The following is a 17,921-nucleotide window of genomic DNA, read 5'->3' as shown; positions in this document are numbered from 1 at the left end:
AAGCAAATCTCAAATCATGTCACTGTAATCTGATACAAATGGTGATTTCAAATACAAAACCCGCACCAGATTGGGCAGACATATGCAAGTCAATGCTCAGTGTGGTTGGATGCCTATAATACACCCTTTTCATCAGAGGAGTTGATGCAGGAGGTTTCAACAGGCTGCCTATAGGAAGCAGTTCTTCAAACTCACGCTTTTGTCAACATGCAAGGTCAAAAAGAGCCCTCTCTGCCCAACCCCAAAATCTTAATTATAACCTCATATTTGTACCACAAACACATAACATGCCACTTGCTTATTCTGTTCACATACGTAAACACTGAGTATTAGCTAATGTTGCAGAGATTGTAATTAAGATTTTATATTAGGGTGATTATCAGTAGGAGGTAGAAGGAAGTTCCTTTGTGAAGATGCACTGTGTCATTGTCAGTAGAAACATGCTGTGTGGACATTTAGGGTACAGTTAAGAGATGTCCCACACCTTGACATTCCTTACCCTTAACCACATTAATCCCTTTTAAATGAAGTTTTTGCTTCTCAATGTGTATGTGTGTACTCTAAATTATCACACAGTTACATTAATTACAATCATTCATTTTAGTAGACACCTAGATACTACCGTGCAGATGTGTTATAAATGCCAGAGAGAGCGAGAGAGCGATTAGATAAAAAGGGTCTGATTTTAAAGCTTTGGCATTGAAAGTGCCTCTCTCGTAAGGGACAAAAGTTGAATGTTTTTGGCCTCTAGAGAAAAAAATAACACTTCATCGGAAATGTTTTCATTTTTGTTTCTAATGCCTAGCCCATACTGGTTATAATTCTACTGTATATCATTTTAAGGAGGATGTTTTCTTTTCTCATTCCTGGCCTGTTCTCACCAGTATCTATAATTCATAATTCCTTGTCTATGACATCATAACCCTCTCCAGCAGTTGCAGATTAGCTGTCACAAATAAAAGGATTAAGACCATTTAGACTAAGGAAGCTGGGGAAGAGATGAATTATGAGAGGAGAATGTGCATGTACACAAATGTCCTTTAGATAGGAAAACAAACAGAGGGATTTTACACTCATCTTCTCTTGAGCCCCTGCAGTGGTACTATTCACATGCAAATTTGGTAATCTAGTCTCTGTCTTACTGTTCAGGAATAGGAATTAAGTATTTATTAAATCAGAACACATGGAAAAGATGGAGCTCAAGCCTGCTATCCAATACATTGGTCATCCTTGTCCTGGACAGTCTCTTTTATAATCAGTATCTTAACTCTCAGTCTTTAGATGTGTAAAGAGATCTTGTCACAGTTGGTAAACACAAAATATTACCAACTTTCTCTGAGGTTGTTATGAGCTTACCTCCCACCAGCAGAAGTTTGTCCAGTAAAAGATACCTACCTGACCACTTTGTGTCTCTAATATGCTGGGACCCACACAGCTACAAAAACACTGTATACAGGGAAGATTTTGTAATTTTGGATCAGATCTTCAGCTGGCTCCATGGCCCTTTATTTTTAAGAGGATTTGAAAAAGAATTGTTAGTTCTGTAGAAAATAACAATTGCACCAATATTTTGACAAGCTGTGTGTCTATATGTACTAGTGCTTATCTGTGGTTGATTTAAGTAGGTCACTATGTAAATGATTTATCTTGAAGGTTCTTTTCATATATATATATATATATATTCAGTGAGTTTCCTATGCAGCAATGATCTGATATCACTTCTTTCTTTTAACCTCGCGTACAGAGCACAGACACTGTATCTGATTTACAAAGTGCTGTTCATGATGTTGTCTGGTCATATTTCTGAGGACAGGACCTAGCCCTCAGTTAACATTAGTGCAGTGCTTAGGAATCGGGTAGTTTTTCTTTTAAATAGCTTTTAATGCCTTTAGTATCCCTTACTGTTTTCTATATTTCAGAAACTACTAAAACCTAGCCACAGCAGCAATGTATATAATTTGATGGGATTTGCAGGTTGTCTATAATTAGAAAACACGTTTATTTTGATTCCACGGTCCCCTTGTGGTCCCTTTATAGTACGTATGTTATCTAAAAGCAAAAGACACAACAATTAGACTCTTAATACTATTAGTAATGATCTGGCTGTAATGGGCTCATATATTTTGGTGTTTGTTTTGCATAGCTGCAGTGGAGTTGCACTGGCTAAGTTCTGGAGCATGGGCAGTGTGTTCAGAATCAGCATGGAAGCCCAGAGCCTGCATAAGTATTATTCTGCCAGAGATCAGTAGGTTACGAGAGTGAACCCTATGTTTGTTCCTAGGGAGTGCCAACTCTGCCTACTCTGTCCTCATCATCACTTGATTCTGATGGAACCATCTGGGGAAAACTCTTCAAGGAGAACCTTGGAGTGGTTTTCTACCTCCCTTTCCTCCTCCCATGAGTAGAGGAAGCCTAGAATTTGTTCCACAATTGTTAGATATGTATAAAATTCCATGTAAATTATTAGATCTATGATGGTTAGTTTTTTAGACCTTGAAATTCTAACATACCTATTTAGCAATCAGACTCAAAATATGCCTGGATAGGAATAAAAGAGAAATGTTTTTTATCATTGGCAATGACAAAGCTTACAGCAAAGGCTGTCTTCCTAACAATGTCAACTGCACTAAAAATGTTTGCGTCTCTCTCTAGCAAAGTAGTATCTGTTTCTGTTAAGCACTGCAGAGAAGAATGTTGAGCAAAGAATAGTTCAGTTAAATAATTCAGTGAGTCACTTCACTTTAAGAAACTCGTGATGTGATATCAATACCCAGTGATTAGAATATGGTTGGACAACCAGTGAAGGATGAATTAAACCTAAAAAAAGAGCTCAGCAGCACAGGGACTTTGAGATGCTGCTTTAACACAAAAGTCTTTGTCTCCAGTTTCACTTATTGTTTATATCTACAATTTGAAACATCCTGCTCCCATTGAAGACAGTGGCAAAACTCACACTGGCTTGCATGGAAGCAGGGGTAGGTCCTATTTTAGTATTTAGTTTACAGTGACTCCTTTTAGCTTTTTGACAGTAAGCTTGTAGTATTTGGTTTTACTCAACCAGTAATGTCATAGGAAATGTTAAGGAGTATTTTCTAATGAGGATAACCATGTTTATCCAAGAAACAAACAAACAAAAATTGTTAATTTACATTTAGAAATTCAAAATGTCCTTCCTCCTATTTATGGTGAAGTTGAATTAATTTTTTTTATCTTTTGTTTGATTTTAATATATAATGTTCTTAATTTTTTAAAGCCAAAGCCAACTGAAACTGTCACAACTGATGAGTCTGGGGTAAGATTAGTAAACTGACCCCAGTGGTTGTACCTCTACTTGAGTTTATTCTTTTGACTATGTCTATTTTTTCCACCAGTTTTTCTGTATTTTTCATAATTGTCCTACTAGCAAGGTGTATGCAGTGGTTTGCATTCGTTGTCAATGTACTATTGAACTCTACTACAAATGAACCCAACATGATCCTATTAACAAACTAGGAAACTTGGAAATGCATGTGATGTGTGAAGCATTTCTACAGATCCTGTGTTCTTAGCATGTAATTTTTCCTTTCATATCATGCTTATAAAGATGAAAAGACCCTAAAGTACATTTTCAAATCTTACCTCTTTCACCATTGTGTTTGTTGTTGTTTTTCTGAAAGTGTTGCATGTTCTGCTTTTTATTTGGTTTCACTTCTCCATGATACCCTTCAGAACTCTGAAGACAGCGCTAGAATCTCCATCACTTTTTTCCGTCTCTTCCGAGTGATGCGATTGGTGAAGCTTCTCAGCAGGGGTGAAGGAATCAGAACATTGTTGTGGACATTTATTAAGTCATTTCAGGTGAGCATGATAATATTAAATCTGCCTTTTAATTGTACATAAATCTAATTTAATTTTATGGCTCAGGATGCAAGTAGCAAAATATTACTCTTGTAATTATATGTTACCTCTCACTACATGGAATTTAAAATATATGGGATGAAATCCTGGCCCCACTGAAGTCAATAAAAGCTTTGCTATTGACTTCAATGCAGCCAGGATTTTACCCTTAGTCTTGTAATCTTTGGTTTTACAATGAGATCTATAAGCATCAGAGAATTACTCTACAAGTAACTTTGTAATTTTAAAGATGGCTTTTCATACAATTCCACAATAAGTTATATATGACATATTTATGTAGACCATGTTCACCTACAGCATACATAACTAAAGATAGATGATTACCAGTACTTGTTGGGATCAAAAATTGTCAGAGGGATATGAACATGTCTTCAAATGCTTTAATTTTGTGATTATGTAAATGAGGTATTTACCTCTTTAACAGATAGATGTCTAAGGTCCTGAAACTGCAAACACTTATGCACGTGAAATCGATCCAACTACTGACATGTATAATTTTAAGTGTTTACATTTTTGGAGAATCTGGGGCTAACTGTAATTAAAATAAAATAGAAGAACTGATGTTTTGAAATAAATTTGAAATAAATTTGAAATAAATAAATGATTTCTGGCAGAAATCATCTGAAATATTTATTATTTGGTTGTAATATGCTGATTCTGAAGAGTGGAAGTGCCATCCATGCCACTGAAGTGCATATATTACATGTCAGTTCAGATTCTGTCCCCTTCTCTGGCTACTCTACATTGCTTAGACAGAGCAAAGTGGCCTAATCTGTCTCTAAGGAGCTAGCTGAGAGTTCCCCTGGAATAAACTGCCTTTTCCACCCCAACATAGGGGTGTATCATGGGGGAGGACATGTCATGGTTGGGAGGGCTTAAAGCACAGCTCTGCTCTTCCAATTCTCAACTGGCATATGGTCCTGTAAGAGCCACTCTAGTTGTCATAAGTTAGAGCAGACTCCTCTAACTGACACTGAGACCAAGGCCTCAGCAGGCCTGCCCTGAGAATCAGGGAGTGGTTACAAGTCCCTGACTGCCCCACCCCTTTTTTCTGTGTTGAACAGATTTGCCAGCAGGAGAGATTCTGGGCTATAAACTCTAATAATGTGCCCATTGTATGTGGAAGAGTATTAAGTGATTTGAGCTCTTGTCTGACATTTTAATAATTTGTACAAAAACTAAAATCTTGGATAAATCTGTATAGAAGGGCTACGTTATTTTTTTTAAAAAGCTCCACAAATTGAAATTATTAAAAAATAATAGAAGGCTTTTCCCATTGTTTTAGGCTCTGCCATATGTTGCTCTTCTGATAGCTATGCTGTTTTTCATCTATGCCGTTATCGGAATGCAGGTAATTATGAGTAATCTTCCCCTGAAAATGAGCACATTGCCATATTCCCACTGATGGACTGTTCTTTCCCATGACACTGGGGTTCTGCCCATGCTAATAAAGACATTAGGCTAGATCTGTGTGCTAGAATGACCCCCATGTGAATTCCTGTGTCCCCAAAGGATATAAGAGTTTAGCACAGCCCAGGAAAGAGGAAAGTCTCCACTACAGTTAGACTGGGGTGAGGAACATCCTATATGGAGTGGCTTTCCTTTCTGATTCTCCCCTTTTCTCCATTCATTCACCAGAACGGGACAGATACCCTTACGATTTTTAATTTGACATTATGCATGTACAGCACAGTAATATAAATCTTCCTAAAACAGGTAGGATAATGGTCTCTAATATTCTGTAATATCACATACATATATAATACAATATCATATAATATCTGAAATACTCTACTGGGAAAGGAAGGCTAGTCATGTGGTCAAGGCACTGGACTTGAACTCAAGCGTTCTCAATTGAATTCCCTGTGCTGCCACAGACTGACTATATGACTTTGGGCAAATTGCTTCAACTCTCTATGCCTCAGTTCCCTGCTCTGTGTCTGTCTTGTCTATTTAGATTGCATAGTCTTCGGTATAGGGATTATGTTTTACTATGAGTATATGCAACACTAAGCATAAATGGGGTCTTAATCTCAGTTGTGACCACCAGGTGCTAGTGTAATATAAATAATAAAGATAACATAATCTGACCCAGAACATAGGAGGATGCATAACATGTGTAATAATAGATTCAATGATGTTGCACTGAACGTTTTAAGACCTAGTCTGTAAATATGCAATATTTACTGCATGTTGTCAGATTTGCATTATTACCAGGGAAGAAGTGAAGAAATCAGAGGAAGCAATTATCATACTTGTAAAACTGTTTTTCATACATAGAGATGTTAATTTAAACTGCTGGATCATGGCCACTGTTAGACAAAATTATGTAGAATGGAATCAAAAATAATATTTGATCCCAACTTCTGCTTGCAGGTATTTGGTAAAGTTGCCATGAGGGACAATAATCAAATTAACAGAAACAACAATTTTCAGACTTTTCCCCAAGCAGTCCTGCTTCTGTTCAGGTAAGTATATTTTAACCTTTGCTTGTATTAGTGCCTATGGGTTCTTAAACTAACATTTGGAAGATGCTTCTAGCTTGTGTAATGTCAGCTTGCTTAAAGTCGGTTTGAAAGTTAGAAGTAATTTAGCATGATGGTATGTAATCCTTTTTGCCATACTTTCTACTGTTCACTGACACAGAATAGTCTTAAGAGTGTATGATATGTACAGAAGAATAACCTAAAGTCACTCAATCTATTAAGAGAGCTACCATAAATAATATCTAATGGGAAGTGTATTGTAATTTTCTTGATACATTAAGGGCCACAATATACCTGGCCCTTGCCTGAATGTGCAAAGGATAGAGAGGGGGAAAGGAGACTTGGCCTCCATTGGGCCCCTCATACACAGGGGCCAAGCACAGTGGCGACATGATGACTTCACTTGCTGAGATCCACTGTTGTGACTAGCCTCTGCTAAGGGTAAGGGGACTGCATGCTGAATCCTCTTTTATGGTGTCAATGAAGCTGTGTTTGACAGGAACACCATGGGGATCGAGTATCTCTAAAACAGAATACCTTCTCTGGTGATGCGGTTCTGCACTACTACCAATGTAGGACTGTAGCTTTGGGCCACAATTTCACCCTAACGAGTTTGATCATATAAAAAAGTCAACAAAAGATCTTTCAATATGTTGGATGTACTCATGTACTGATATTTCTATGGTGTTACCTAATTAACTTTGAACAATGAAGGTCCTTTGTTCAAGAGATAAGAAACATTGAAATTAGTAGATAAGAATGTCATGTGGCAGTAGTTCAGATACAATATCTAATGTGACATTTCCTGATCAAACGCTGTTTGCTAAAATACTTCAGACAATAAGAGGAACCTTTCTGTTTTAATTCAAATCGCTTAAAAAACTGAGGACGAAGTCAAGACCTCAAGTGAGGTGAAGTGTCCTAAGTTTATTTGTGCTAACCTACAATTTGCACTGGAAATCACCAGTCACAAGTCATGCCAATTAACTCAGTGAAGCTCAGAACCACAGTTCTTGGATGCCAGGAGGGAAATGAAGAACACCACAAAGCAGTTTGGCAGTTCTGTCTTGTGGGAAAAAATCCCTCTCAGAACCCACAAGGGTGATTGGTCACCCCCCCCGGCAAACCATCTAAAGCAGAGGTTTTCAAACGCTGGGACGTCCCCCCTAGGGGGGACTGAGGAACATTTAAGGGGGCGAGAGGTGATGAAAGGTGGCTCAGGTTTCAGCTCTGCATGGCAGGGCTCAGAGAGGGAGCACCACCTCCACCCCCTGATTCACCTCAGCGGAGCACCTGATTTACACTGCCAGCAGCCTCCATGCATAGCGCTGGCTCTGCCCTCAGAGATTGTCGCATGTGCCCTCCCCCATCCTGAAAACCCAAGGTGGGGCAGGTATTGTGCCTATTTTTGTCTGGGTTGTGGGGGTGCTCTACTTAAAAAGTTTGAAAACTGCTGATCTAAAGGGAAGGAAAGGGGAGGCTGGAAAAGGGTGTCTCACACTGGCTAGCACACTAAAAGGGAGCAGGGTGGCCTCAGTTACAGCCAGGCAACCCCCCAGGTACTGATTAGGATTCCATTGATATAACTAAATGGAGAATATGAGCCATCAAGAAAATAACATCTTTTAAAGCAAATTACCAACAGATGGGCATTTTGGTGGGCCTGCCATAAATAAACCATGTTTTTAGGCATAAATCAAAATATGCACTCACAAACAAATTACTTGGCATGCAGGTACTTTAGGCACAGTCAGTTACCTTTAACCAGTTAGCACACACAAATATGTGTTAGCCTCCCTGTGACAAGTCCTCTGCCCACCCCTGTTCCTGGGGCCCACTGATTGCCCCAGTAAAGCTCAGAGAGGCTTCTAGTTATGCAGCACTCCTGGCTTTATTTACACAACATTCTCCTACCACCAGTGTTATGCTATGGAGAGAGCTTGCAGGCCTGATAATCTCCTCTCCTAAACAGAGTCTGCCCTCAGCCTGGAGACTGACCTTCCCCTGGCCATTCCCCCTTCTTCTGGCTACCAGCCAGCCTTTATAGCCCTTGAATCCTGAGGCCCGCAGGTGCAACTAATTCTAAAGGCCAGGCACCAGGCTTCTCCCCTGGCCCAATCAATTTCTCCTAACTGGAGCTGGCTGAGCAGGGGCTAATTAGGTGCCTTTGCACCAGCACCCTGCTACACTCCCCCTTTGGAAAATATTAATTGTCTATAATAAGACTATGTATAATGAACACTGTATATGGTGTCCTGCCAGAAAGAGCCAGCCTCTTCCAGCCTTATCCTCTGTCTCCTCATTCAAGGTGCTTCTCTTCTGCCAGTCCTGAACACTAAAGTACAATAAACTCCTTCACCACAGCAGTATGTATGGGTAGAAGCAAGCGATACATTAGAAACAAAAATAACCAAACGAGGTGTCAACTCCTACAAACTCAGCTTGGCATAGTTCTTCCAACTATAAGTATGTCCCACATGACTTCAGTGAGACTACTCAAGGTAGTAAGCACAGTGTGAGGAGTATAGACTTCATGGGTAACTGGTCAGCCTTTAGGTTGACCAGTTCCTATCCACCATGCCAGTTCCTCAAAGGTTCTGGAACCCATGTTGCTTATAGAGAGAAATAATCAATTTTCCCTCAAAAAACAAGTGTTCCATTTCAGGGACCAGTTATGGGAAGGACTGTAGGGGCAGTTCTATGGACCACTAGTAGGTAGGTCACACAGTTGCCTCTTATTTACCCTAGGCAGCTCTTGCATTCATAAACCTGACTTCTGGGGAGGAACATCCAAACAATACAGGCTTCCAAATTTGTATACAGTATTTCATTAACTAAACTAAATAACTAAGCAAAAGCATAAAATACATACAAACAAAAAAGAAAGCGGGTTAGTATCAAATTAATCTAATTATCAGGTTTATTCAATTATAGCAAATAAACCAGTAATTCCTCAGAAGCACTACATAATGATTTGTAATGGCAGCAACAATCAGCCTCAAAAGTAAGAAGATATTATAGAACTCAGTCCCAGCCTCATGAGCTAGACCAAAGAGGGTCAGATCCCTGCTGGGTTGAAGCTAATGGGAAGACCACAGCTTTGATATTGATTAAGGCACCTGGTGATAGCCAATCTCTTCTATCTCCTCCATCTCCAGTACAGGTACACCATGAAACATTCCAGTACAACTCAAGATGACACAGCTTATTGCATTTAATATTCAAATGACAAATTTAGGTGAAAATGACATCATTTTTCAGAATTTAACATGCAACTCCTAACCCACAACATATATTTCTGTGTGTTCTTTTAGGGTATTTTCAACACTTTTAGCTGCAGTTGTGATTCCCGGCTCAAGGAGACATACTTGTGCTAGCTGTCATCAAGCTAGCATGCTAAAAATAGACTGTAGCTGTGGCAGCATGAACAGTAGGGTGGGTTAGTTGCCCAGACGATGTGCCTAGACTCTCAGATGGGTACATACTCGGAGCAGCTAGCCTATCCCACCCCCCACACTGCTGCAGCTACATTCTGCTTTTTGCTTGCTAACTCATTGAGAGCTAGTGCAAACACATCTCCTCAAGCTGGAAATCACATCCCCAGGTGGAACATAGACATACTTTTAGACAGCAAGGTTGTTTTTGGATATTGAAACACTATCCCACAGGCACCATTCTTAAATAAATTCTGTGAGTTCTAGCTGCACACATACACACAGAGACACACACGCACACACACACCCCACACTATACACTACACTACCAGTCCTCTTCTGGAGTTAAAAACAAGTACTAGAATGTTAATGGAGAGCTCATTATGAAACAATAATTTTTGATGGATCTTGTCTTGTCTTGTTTGTGCCCTAACAAAGGTGTGCGACTGGAGAAGCGTGGCAGGAAATCATGCTGGCTTGTTTGCCTGGAAAACGCTGTGATCCAGAATCTGATTATAGTCCAGGGGAAGAATTCACATGTGGAAGCAACTTTTCAATTATTTATTTCATCAGTTTTTACATGCTTTGTGCATTTTTGGTGAGTTCAGTTAGTGTTTACAAGCAAAAGTGAGTTTTAGCATTTTGATTGGACAATTGACTTCAATCTTGCCATATGTGCAGGAGTAGCAGTTTGCTGGATTGGGCCCCAAGATATATGAAATATGCTATGATAATTTATCATTATTATTGGTTAGTATCATCATACCATTTAGGTGTTCTGCTCACTGACCAGGACCTCGTTGTCCAAGGTGCAGTACAAACACAGAACAAAAAATCCCTGGCTCCAAGAGTTTATAGTCCAAGTATCAGAGGAGAGACAACAGATATGGAAAGACTGACAGGGGAGTACGAGGAGACACTGAGGGTATCTCTGCAGTGCAGCTAGGAGTGAGCCTTCCAGCCCAGGTAGACAGACTTGTGCTAGTGGTGCTTGAGCTAATCCACTAAAAATAGCAGTATAGGCACTGCAGCCTGGGCTGGAGCTCAGCTCTCTAGCCCACCCTAAACTCCTAGGCTTGAGGGCCCAAGCTCCAGCCTGATGAGCTGCAACATCTCTAAGGCTATTTTTAATGTGCTAGCTACAGTCCCACTAGTGCGAGTTTGTCTGCCTGGGCTGGAGTCCCAGCTGCAGTCCAGACATAAACTGAGACAATATGGGTCAGCATAATAGGCTGTGATATCAGCTCACAAGCAGGCTAACCGTTGTCAAGGTTTTTGTAGGCCTCAGGGCAAAGTAGAGTTTTAAGGAGGGTTTTAAAGGAGATTAATGAGATGTTTATAAGAAGCTTTTCTCTGGCAGGATCTGCAGCATGGGAGAAGAAACAAGGATGCTTGTTTGAAAATGTAACAACTGGGCAATAGAGGCTGTCCTCATGGGCCAATCAGAGGCAAGAGTCAACCTTCAGTACTGAATGCTAAGTAGGGTGAGAATAGATCATGAAGGGCCTTGAAAGTGAAGCCAAGTAGCTTTTGTTTGATATGGTAGAGAAGAGAGAGCTGGTAAAAGGATTCAGAGAGAGAGGTGACATGGTCAAAGCAACTGGAAATGATAATTTGAAAATGATCAGCAGCAGTATTCTGAATGGATATCAGCAGGGCAAGATTGCATATGTTATGTCAATATAAATAATGATAAAGAATAATGTTATCATATTTGCTGGGGAAAGTTTAATATTTATCAAATCTAGTATCCACTAATACTATTTAACCAGCTTGAATTCTAATTCTGCTGAAAGTTTAAAGTTAAATTATTTCATATAAATACATATGCCAGCAAAATGAAGGCAAATATAAGTTTTGAATTGCTTTTCAGATTATCAATCTGTTTGTGGCTGTCATCATGGACAACTTTGATTATTTGACACGTGACTGGTCTATTCTGGGTCCACATCATTTGGATGAATTCAAAAGAATATGGTCAGAATATGATCCTGAAGCAAAGTAAGTTCAATCATTTCTCTGTCCAGATATCCCTAATGAATATATAAAAGTAAAGTGTTAAATACTTTCTTCAGAGGCACATATAAATGTGACAAATGGTACATATTTATTGTAGGGGAAGAATAAAGCATCTTGATGTAGTTACGTTACTGCGACGCATTCAGCCTCCCCTTGGTTTTGGCAAATTATGCCCCCACAGAGTGGCGTGCAAGGTACGTCTTCAAATAAGTTCCCCTCATTGTTTTTCTCCATAGTTCATAATTTTACTGCTTTATCACGATAATCCTGTCCAGTTTCATGGGTGGGGGAAATTGTCCTTCTGAATTACTCCAGTTTTACCCTATGTTTATTCTGCTCGCTCAAATCAGTTTGTTATTTCAGTGAATTGATTTCAGTGTAGGTACACCAACATAAAGCACTTTAGGATTAAAGAAGTGGCTGTATAAATGTAGCATTATTCTATTTTCATTATCATAGTTTGTGTATTTCCAAGAAACTGGCTAAAACATAATTTTACCAATTAAATACAAAACAATATGTGTTTTTTTTCAATAAACCTTCAGTCATACAGCATTTGTGCTACTTAACTATGTACCTACAAGAGACCATAGAAGCTCTTATACTTGGCAGTGAATCTTGGAGAAATAGTTTCTTTTAGAGAACAGGCCAGTTTTTACTCAATGTTTACTTTTTTTTTTAACTTAGTGATTGCAAGTGGCCTCATTTCCCCAGGATGCCTCTTTTTGCTATCTGCATTCAGAAGGAGAGAAGTCAGATTTACGAAACCCCTGCAGTTTTTCTGAACATGTTAAACATCTAATTGTGATAAAAATGGTTCTGTTTTCATTTTACATTCTGTAGCAATTATTTCACAGAGAAAAATTGTCAGAAGTTCCACTTTCAGGCCTACACACAAGTATAGGAGAGAGCACTCCAGCCCTTAATTTGTTAATCAAGGGTTGGAGTTCTGCACAGGGGCCTGAAACCAGGGGGTATGTACTTGGCATGGCTAAGCTGTGCCTCCACTGCCGCTACTCACGTCACGGTGTCTACACTGCTATTTATACTCAAGCTAGCTTGAGGAGAGCTAGTGCGAGTATGTGTGTGCGCGAGCAGAGGAATCACATCCCTAGCTCATAGTGTAGACATGGTCCTACAGTAGAACAGAGGAAATATCAATTAGATAGGAAAAAATTCTGATAGATCCAATACTGTCATTTTATCAAGGTCACTGAGGCACTGCTGTGAGAGAGATGACTGCTTAAAATGCTGATGGTGACAGAGTAAATGACAATTCAAGTCTTATGCACAGCCATGCCCTAGTTGAATCAGGAGGTCCTTTCCAGACTGATTCAACATAGTTATTACTGATTTTCCAATTAGGCTGGCTTACTTAATTAAACGAATCTGAGATGTGTGTTACTGTGTAAAGCACTCCTGGGAAATGTAGTAGCTTTTGCAAGTCAGTTTTGATGATGTGGCTCTTGGTTGGGCATGCACATGTATACAAACAACTGAAACAAGCTAACTGCTGAAAACAGTGACCCAGATTCTCTCATGCAGTGCAGCTGTTTTGTGCAGCACTACTGGCGCAATCTGGCCCTAAAGTTGTCAAACCTGTCCCTGGGAGGATCCCCTCAATACAGGGGATCCCTGGTGGTAAAGAGCCAGCACAGAGGCTCTTGCACCACTTCACCAACCCCCCACCCCATTGCTGGCATAGCAGGGACCAGTAGGCATGGCCAGAGGGAAGGCTGTGTAACCAGGACTCCCCTGCGCTACTCTGATCCCCAGCTGCATTTATTGGTCTCCTGGGGCTGTTAGCAGGGCAGATCTCAAATTCTTTTAGCTCAATGCCAGGACTCTGGTGCTGTAGAGGCAGAGGCAGCAGGATCAGGAACATACACTTTTGCATACACAAAGCAACGTGTACACCACACTGCCCAGCTTTTCTGCCGTGTGCAGTTCAGCCTTCACCAATGATCTGGCCGGACATCTGCAAAGGGGCTTAGTGAATAAAAAATGAAAACCACTGAACATTTTCAGCTCTTCTGGAAACATTTGTGTTATTAATATCATCGATAAATTGTATGCAGCTGAGATGGATCTTTGGAATGCCATGGATCATTTCTGGTGTCAAGCAAAAAGGCTCTCTTGCAGAGCGATATCCTGTTCATCAGCTAAGGGATATGATTTTTTTTCTACATACCTTGTCAGGTGTTGTTCTTTTCATACATGTCAGCTTTTTAGATAAATGAACATAATTACACATTATTGCCCAAATGTATTCCCTCAAGAATTAATTTGTTAAAAAGATTCATTTGTTTTCTTTTTTCCATGTACAGAGGTTAGTAGCCATGAACATGCCTCTGAACAGTGACGGAACAGTCATGTTCAATGCTACATTATTTGCCTTGGTTAGAACTGCACTGAAGATCAAAACAGAAGGTAAGATAATATCTGTGAAAATTATACTTTGTGTGTCAAAATACGTGGTGAGGAAAAGTTCAGGAGATCTGATATTCTACATAATTCCTTCTTGCTGGACACCAGCAAGCCTGATACTGGTTTTGGATTGAGGGCTATATTCCCAAATGGCTAGAGTGTTCTTTTCTTGTTCTGCGGTTAGAAATTGGATGAGAGTGCTGAGGTACAGGCCCAGCGAGACCTTGGAAACTGTTACAGACCTATATTTGGTGAGATAAGGACACTGGAATATACTGTGGAGGCTGAATCTGCGTGGGTTTAGCAGACTTTTATTACTGTGCATTAAGAAAAGACAGTACAGTTCCAAGAAATGATTTGTGTTAACTATACCCTCGAACTACTTCACTCTTTTCTGTCATTTACTGTCTCTGTCTCCTTTTTCCTTCTAATTTTTTATTTTCTATGTATTTGATTGCTTATTGCTCCCCATCCTCTGGTGGCTCCTCCATTCCCCAGAAGACTTCATGCTCCATTGCCCATAACAAGCTGCTTAGGATAAGCCTCTGTATGTAGCATTGTGTGGCAGATCCATATGCACTCTTGTGGCTGAGTTCCGTTCTGCAGAAGGGAATCCTACTACCCAAGCTAGTCAATCCTTCTGGCTGCAGCCTGCACACTAGCCTGGAAAAGGTCCCTTTCACTGTCTATTTTGGTTAGAATTTGCGTAAATCTAAATGAATAACTCAATCTCCCTAATTTCTCCTGGATCTCAGAGTATTCTGCACCCTTTTGAGCCATTTTATCTTTTTTCTTTAAGTCAAACAATTCAATGTAAGGACTAAGGAATCATACATTGCAGCACTAACTGAAATGTAATTGTTTTCTAAGTTATTTGTAGCATAATCATTATGTCTGTCTTTCTACAGGTAACCTAGAGCAGGCAAATGAAGAACTTCGAGCAGTTATAAAGAAAATCTGGAAGAAAACCAGCATGAAGCTCCTTGATCAAGTTGTCCCTCCAGCTGGCGGTTAGTGGGATAAACTTTAATAAGCTCTGAGCAATATCAGAACTCTGTCATTAACCAACAGCAAACTATAATGCCAAAATAAATAGATCGGATATTATATTTTGTTATGTTAGATAATATAATGGCAGGGCTGATTAATAAACCTTTCTTAAATTAAAGGGAAACAGAAAAGAGAGATTTTTCTGGTAATTTTCTTCCTTGGAAAAATATCTTTAATTAATTGAAATAAAATTGATTTCAGTGCATTCAGCAGAACATATATTTTGTACTAATTAAGCTTAACATATTTATTATATTCTTTTATATTTTGAATATTTCTGGGAGAAAAGTAAACCCTTTCTACTTCCTGTTTTAAAAAAAACATTTTGCTAAATTTATTAAGCAAAAAGGCTCAAATCTTCACTCTGTTACACTCGTTTAAATTCAGGGCAATTCCATTGTCTGCAGACTGTGGAGTTGGTCCAGATTTACACAAGCATATCTGAGATTGGAATATGGGCCAAAGTAAATAGATTTTTAAATTCCACCGATTTCAGTACGTTGGAAAGAACTACAAGGCATGTATGTTACTTGTTATTGCGTACTGCAAAATGACGTCAAATCTTTTGTTATATATTTATATATAAATATAATATATAGCTTTTCTTTAGTAATATCCTGTAGGGTTAGGTGACTGTTTTTTACTTGCTTTTTCAAGTTTTAAAGGTGCAGGATCTGTTGCACAGTATCATCCATACCAGTAATACATCCAGACATCCAAGATACAGATCCATGGTAATCATCTGGTATGTTTTGTAGCTTACTGTACTTTCAAGACTGATCAGACTCAGGTTTGGAAGCAGACTCAAGATCCCAGACCCGATGGTGGTGGAGGCTGATCTCTCTCTGAAGGTGACATTCTCAGTCTCTAGGGGAGAGAGAGCATGCTGGCTGCACTGCTCTTCAGCATGACTCAAGAAGCAGCATTAGCTTTACAGCTGGAGGGAGCCACTTGCTACTGGTGTGGTGGCTGCCAGATAAAAGTGGGGATGATGTCAAAAATGTAGACAATTTGGCTACCAAAAGGGGAACTGATACTGCACATTTAAAACAACTTTTTGTGTGTGTTCTACTCTATTCTTTTTAGCCTTACACCTGAGTGCTTGCATGGCATACATGAATTGCTTTGTTATTGTTGTAACTATGTGCTTGAGCTTTTTCTGCAGCCTCTGTTCCTTTCAACTATCAGTCTTTCAGAATATTCTGAAGCAATTCTGTTTTAGGGTGGTGGCATGGAATTAGTGTTGCCTCTTACCTCTTTATTCCCCTACATTTTTATTGAAATATGGATGCATGCTTCAGAATAGCTAGCTGTGCCTGCATAAATTAATCTCACAGAGAATCTTTAAAGATTATATTCTTAGAATTGATCTTCTACAGTTGCACTTTAGTTCACTGTTTAAACTTTGGTTTCATTTCATTGCTGATTACAAGCTGTGTATTAACTTTCGGTTATACTAAAATCCATTGCTAGTACCATAATACTTACTTTGAAAGTGTAGGCAGGACAGAAGATAAAAAATTTGAACCATCATTAAAACTGTAGAAAACAGATTGTCTCCAAAGATTTACAACAGTTTAGTACAAATATAAAAACATGTGGTCAAGTCCTTTTTCCAATCACTCGACAAGATCAAATCTTTCTGTTTAAGTCTTGTTTTGTTTCCTTGCAGAGCCTAGTCAATATGATTTAGAGATAAGTGAAATACAGAAATCAATGGTATCTTAGCCTACTGAAAGGAGAAAAGAGAAGTACAACTATTTTACATTCATAGCAGATATGAATGTAAAATAGTTGGTATACAACATAATATAATTCTTACTGAAACTGAATATTCAATAGAAAAATAAGAGATAATAATATAAAAGCTGATATTTAAGTAACAATCTCTAAGTGAATAAGTCTTTAATCAAAGATGAGCAAAGTATCTCGGTTCAATATATCAAAATCTGTTACATCTACAGTATTTAAATTGGCCAATCTCTGATTTTTTCCCCCAATGTTTTTTGTTGTTGTGTTGATGAAGGCTAGATCTTTTCATATACTCACAAATGTAGCATGCCTCCACAACTGGATCAGAACCAATCAATTCCCTGATTGACAGAATGGAAAGAAACCAAATTATATTTTTTTCTGAGCTATAAGTAGATGCAATATAAAAAAATTCAGTAACTAATTACTAGCACAAATTAAATGACAAATTACTGTAAACTGATTTCATTATGTCATTAGTAATTAACAACTGATTTCAGCTCAAGAAAGTCCCTTGCAAAAGACAAAATATTAGATGGTTGCTGTGTTTAGCATGAATTAATGTTGTTAATGTAAGAGAATGTAGGGCAGAAGAGATACCGAAGACCCACTAAGGTCTATCTCCTTTTTGGAAAAGGAACTTTCCTCGAAATTCCCCCACCCTTTGCCTCCAAGCCCATTCAATCTCATTTAACACTTTCTGCCTTCTTTAAAAGTATGTTCCACGTAAATAATTTCTTTTGCTCTCCTTTTAGCTGTAATTAAAAATCTCTCTGTGGTGTGGTCACTTCGACTGAGCTGCTTCCCTGCCTGTACATCTCTAGTCATGTGTGTTACTCAAAAACAAAGTCAAGGA

The 17,921-nt window shown here is 38.9% G+C and overlaps 1 protein-coding gene across 2 annotated transcripts in view; it reads left to right on the top strand.

Annotated features, from left to right (window-relative positions):
- CACNA1D (calcium voltage-gated channel subunit alpha1 D) overlaps window positions 1-17,921 on the top strand; it is a 419,514-nt gene that overhangs the window by 339,909 nt on the left and 61,684 nt on the right. For both annotated transcript variants that reach the window (XM_045024186.1, XM_045024187.1), the window contains exons 31-38: window positions 3,709-3,837; window positions 5,183-5,248; window positions 6,274-6,365; window positions 10,256-10,415; window positions 11,691-11,818; window positions 11,934-12,030; window positions 14,164-14,266; window positions 15,172-15,273. In XM_045024186.1, coding sequence (XP_044880121.1) covers window positions 3,709-3,837; window positions 5,183-5,248; window positions 6,274-6,365; window positions 10,256-10,415; window positions 11,691-11,818; window positions 11,934-12,030; window positions 14,164-14,266; window positions 15,172-15,273 — 877 coding nt within the window. The remainder of the gene's footprint in view (window positions 1-3,708; window positions 3,838-5,182; window positions 5,249-6,273; window positions 6,366-10,255; window positions 10,416-11,690; window positions 11,819-11,933; window positions 12,031-14,163; window positions 14,267-15,171; window positions 15,274-17,921) is intronic.

This window comes from Mauremys mutica, chromosome 7 (assembly GCF_020497125.1).
Source record: "Mauremys mutica isolate MM-2020 ecotype Southern chromosome 7, ASM2049712v1, whole genome shotgun sequence".
Taxonomy (NCBI): domain Eukaryota; kingdom Metazoa; phylum Chordata; order Testudines; family Geoemydidae; genus Mauremys; species Mauremys mutica.
This window is presented reverse-complemented; position numbering and strand designations above follow the sequence as displayed.